Source organism: Meleagris gallopavo, chromosome 9 (genome assembly GCF_000146605.3).
Source record: "Meleagris gallopavo isolate NT-WF06-2002-E0010 breed Aviagen turkey brand Nicholas breeding stock chromosome 9, Turkey_5.1, whole genome shotgun sequence".
NCBI lineage: Eukaryota > Metazoa > Chordata > Aves > Galliformes > Phasianidae > Meleagris > Meleagris gallopavo.
In genome coordinates, this window is record NC_015019.2 from 4,426,220 (window position 1) to 4,430,513 (window position 4,294).

Below are 4,294 nucleotides of genomic sequence, written 5' to 3' on the forward strand. Positions count from 1 at the left end.
AAAAAACAAAAAAAATGTAGAAATCTTTTCCTAAATTAAACCAAGGAATAAATAAGAGGAGCAGAACAACCCCCAGAGCTGGATGCACAGTGCTGCAGACCCCTCATATCTGAAAACTGCAAAGTGACTCAATATGATCAAGATGAGATCCTGATGCACAGCAGTTCAGAACTGTTTCTATCTCATCTTTTAGATGTTTAAGACTTCTCTATATATACTTTCTGATTAGTTTTTAAATAGAAAAATAATCTCTCTGAGGAGCTGAGATCACATGGTGCAGCACCAGCAGACCGGCAGGCTGATCTCTGAGCGATAGGCCCTCCGTGCTTCCATATATATCTGCTCTCACGCCTGGCTGTTGCAAAAGGCTTTTAGAAGTGAATTATTGAGAAACAACAGGCCAGTGAAACAGCTCTGCAATGAGCAAATTGTCATGCTGGTTAGCTAAAGAGATCTAAGGAGAAGAAAGGCTCTTTTCTTGCTTGAAGCTTCAAAGGAGGACAGAACAGTTACTATGGGCTGGACTTTGCATCGCTGTGCTGTATGAACGTTTTGCAGAGCACTCACTGCTCCTGGCAGAAGTTCTCTTCAGAATATAGATTTGCTTTCCCAAGGTTATCATGTTAAATGGGACACTGACAGCTCTTAATTACAGATTTCTTGCTTACTGTTGGAATTCTACTGTGATACAAAAAATCTAGAACACATTTTAAACCCATATGCACTTAGTAAAAAACACGTAATGGCAAAATGAGCTGAACTCATTTTGATCTGATGCATTGACCTGATCCACTCTCATCTTGCAAATACAACCATGCTTGGCATAGAACCTGCAGGTACAGGTTCAGGAACAGGGCCATGAACAGCCTTTGTCTTCAGATTATTTGCATGTATGAGGATTGATTTCACGTTACATTTTCAGCAGAATCTCACGCATCAAGGGGGTGAAAAAAGCTGCTGTATTATTTCCCCTTTATAGTAAAGCAAAGCTAAGAACTGCAAGCCCTTGTCTGCAATAATGGACAAAAAGATGTAAACAGGTCCTCACCACCCAATGGTTCAGACAGAATCTGTTACTGCTGCACACATTTCCAACTGGGCATCGGGATTCCTCCGAGACGTGGAGGAACCTGTCAGCTCACAGCCCATGCACTCCACTCCCATTACATTACCCATCCTCCTATCTAAGCTATTAGCACAGAAGATCAGGAACGACTACTGTTTTTGTCCCTCTGGTATATGGCTCCCATACGCTTATTAAACAAGCACAATACACCAACATGATGTAAATAATACTAATAAAAGGTGACTTACCTCCACTTTAAGAGCTGCACAGCCCCTCAAGAACTCTTGAATATTACCGATGCAATCAGCTTCATTTTTAGGCTCCAGACAATACTACAGAACAAAACGCAGGGAGATGGTTGCGTTACCTCCCCTACAGCCTTGTCAGAAGGCCTGCATGAATATTGACATGTGCGCTTTGTGCCAAATTAGGGAAGCTTCTGGAGGGGGCGGTGGGGGTGGCAGGCAAGCTGTCGAACCAGGAAGAAAGAGCCACTGGAGGAAGTGATGCATGAGTCGAAATGGTCGGCATCTTGTTTTGAATGTCAACATATGACAATGCCCCAAACGGCAGTGGGAACTGATGGCTTTTAAGAACACAGTGTCCCAAACCATCATCTACAGGCAAAAAGAGCTAGCAAGAGTGATTTCTCACAAAATAAATAAAAGGCTGGTATCTTACAGAAGACATTTTAATTCGATAGCTTCTCTGTGCTACCATTTCCCATCTTCAGACTCCTTCCCTTTTTTCCACCTGCAGTTACCTCGCATACTGTTGGACCATATGAACACACTTCAGGAAACTGATAGGTACTGACATGGCTTTGCTACCAATGGGTTTTGCTGGACGTGTAACAGCTCAAGCTGTTGGACATAAGGTTTATGTACTCCCAACCTAACCCTGTTCTCCACAGCGCTTCCCAATTGGCAAAATATTTTACAGTCAGGTCTGAAAGCATGTATTTACGCTGCTGTAATTCGTGGTATTCACGTAAATATAAACTGCAGAACTTATTCAAAACCAGGACATTTCCAACTCTGGTAGGCCCGGTATTTCCTGCCACCACACCAACATGTGTTACCTCAGCCAACTGCAGCCCTCTGCGGTCGTTTTTCTGGATGGCAAGAGGAAAAAAAAAATCAAGAAGCTAAACCTAAGCTGCATTTTACCTTCAGCCAGAACTAGTAACGTTTGCATTAATCAGTAGTGCTTATACTGCTTACCAGAGAGAGGCATATCCCAGGCTGACCCGCAGTTTTACTGAGCAGTGCTCTGGTTTCAGGCCAGCAAAACACATCTTACAGCAGTTACCTTTTCTGCAGACCCCGGAAGGAGCCGATGGATGAGTTTGCAGAGCACGGTTCCATCCTTCAGAGAAGTTTTCAGGAACTCCTCTGGATCATCAATTATTTTCTTAGGGGAGTTCAGAACTCCTAACGAAATGAGCCACGTTACCACTTGCTCTTCTGGATTCATTGCTGTCCCTCTGCCCCCCACACAGTTCCGTGCTGCAGCTCGCCCTAACCCACATCCGTGATGACACCTTCCTGCCTCTTTTGCTGATTGCACGGCTCAAATGTGAAACTTTTTTTTTTTTTTTTGCTCAGCACCAAAGCTTAGAAATCAAAACTACAGTTATTGTAAGAAACATCTGTTTTACAAAATGGATTCTAGTGTGCTGAATGCGAAGGCAGATCTTCCACTACACAACTGCAAGTTACTGGAAGTAGAAGTGCTTCATGTGGATACTTACAGTCCACCAAGATCTTACCTACTTACCTACTGACTTTCTCCTTCAGACAGATGCCATGCTATCATCTGGTTCCATCTTAACCTGTGGCTACTGACCAAAGTAGAAAATGTAAATTTGTCCGAGCCATTTAAGTATTACAACTGAACTTCATGCTGAAGATGACCAGGGAAGAATGCCACACTTAAATAGTATTCTCAATTTTCTGTGGTAAGCCTTGCTAGTAAAACTGCCTTTGTATTGTAGTTACAAGATCTCATCTTTGAAAAAATCTGAGGGGTTAGGAGAAACAGAACAGCAAGAGGAGAAACTACATGCAATAAATCTGGATGGGTCTGTGTCTTCGCTTTCCAGGTCTTATGGGTGGTATTTCTGACCTCTAGCAGGATAGCAGGATGTTGTGTGAAAAAACTGGTAACACAAAGCAGGAGCCAGTGTGAATGGTGTAGCAGCCTGAAGCTAAATCACAGACCTCACTGCCATCTGGTACCATGCATCTACAGCAATCCGTATGTGTGCAAAATGTTTCAAATGTATGACTAATTACAAGACTCAAGGTTTTTATTTTCCCCAGTTCTTGTGAGCACTGCTGTTTGTAGAAATGAGTACTGGCAGTTCCACGTTCATAGCTTAGTTTTTCTTCCCCCATATGCTCATTCTTCTACTGGGGTCAACATACATGGCTGTGAACAACGTATGTAAATAAAAGACACTCCAGTCATCTAGAATGGAACAGCTTCCAACCTGCAGAGAAGTATTTCAATAGAGGAAAGATTACATACTTGCTTCACTAGGCAGCATTACAGATCTGAGCACAGAATACTTCACAGACTGCCTCCTCCAAAACAAACTTTTTTTTTCCCCTGGTAGACGGGCAGTTCTAGAGATTGATGCCTATTTTGCACGCAGCTATTGCAGCCAAGCACGTATCAGGCTCATGGCTTCATCCACTACTACATGAAAATATTTCCCACATCTTGAACATTTACCAAGAGTTCAAAAGAGTCACCTCTTACATATTCAGAAAACCTCCAAATTTGTACTTCAGATAAGCCACTTCAAATCCAACTTATGTACATTTCAGAAAAGCATCAGGACCCAACCAGAAATCTTCCAGTTTATTCACCCACGCTCACAGCAGAATTAATTCTGTGGCAGAACCCAGGATTCTTGCCACCAAGCAAGAATCAATTTTTTGTCTGGCCTTTGGAAAAAGATTACTTAAACGGAACAAATGCAACCTCTTGTAGAGCCAATCTCTACTCCCAAAAGAGCAATAAGCTTTCATTTGTAGCCTGATTTTCATCAGTAATGACTATGTTACAGTCTTAGTTTAAAAAATAAGTAAATGGGAAGGGATACATATCCAGCTAACAAATGTCATATACAGTCAGTAACAGGAAGAAAGACCACTGTTCAGACATCCAGGATACATTCTAGAGCATCTGTACACAAGCCACTTTTATGCACTGATCTTT

The 4,294-nt window shown here is 42.2% G+C and overlaps 1 protein-coding gene across 2 annotated transcripts in view; it reads right to left on the reverse strand.

Annotated features, from left to right (window-relative positions):
- Positions 1-2,582, reverse strand: part of ARHGEF6 (Rac/Cdc42 guanine nucleotide exchange factor 6) — a 30,509-nt gene extending 27,927 nt beyond the window's left edge. For both annotated transcript variants that reach the window (XM_031554648.1, XM_010715212.3), the window contains exons 1-2: positions 2,378-2,582; positions 1,315-1,398 (exon numbers count right to left, since the gene is read on the reverse strand). In XM_031554648.1, the coding sequence (XP_031410508.1) occupies positions 1,315-1,398; positions 2,378-2,542 (249 nt within the window). In that variant the 5' untranslated portion in view covers positions 2,543-2,582. The remainder of the gene's footprint in view (positions 1-1,314; positions 1,399-2,377) is intronic.
- Between the last annotated feature and the right edge of the window lie 1,712 nt (positions 2,583-4,294).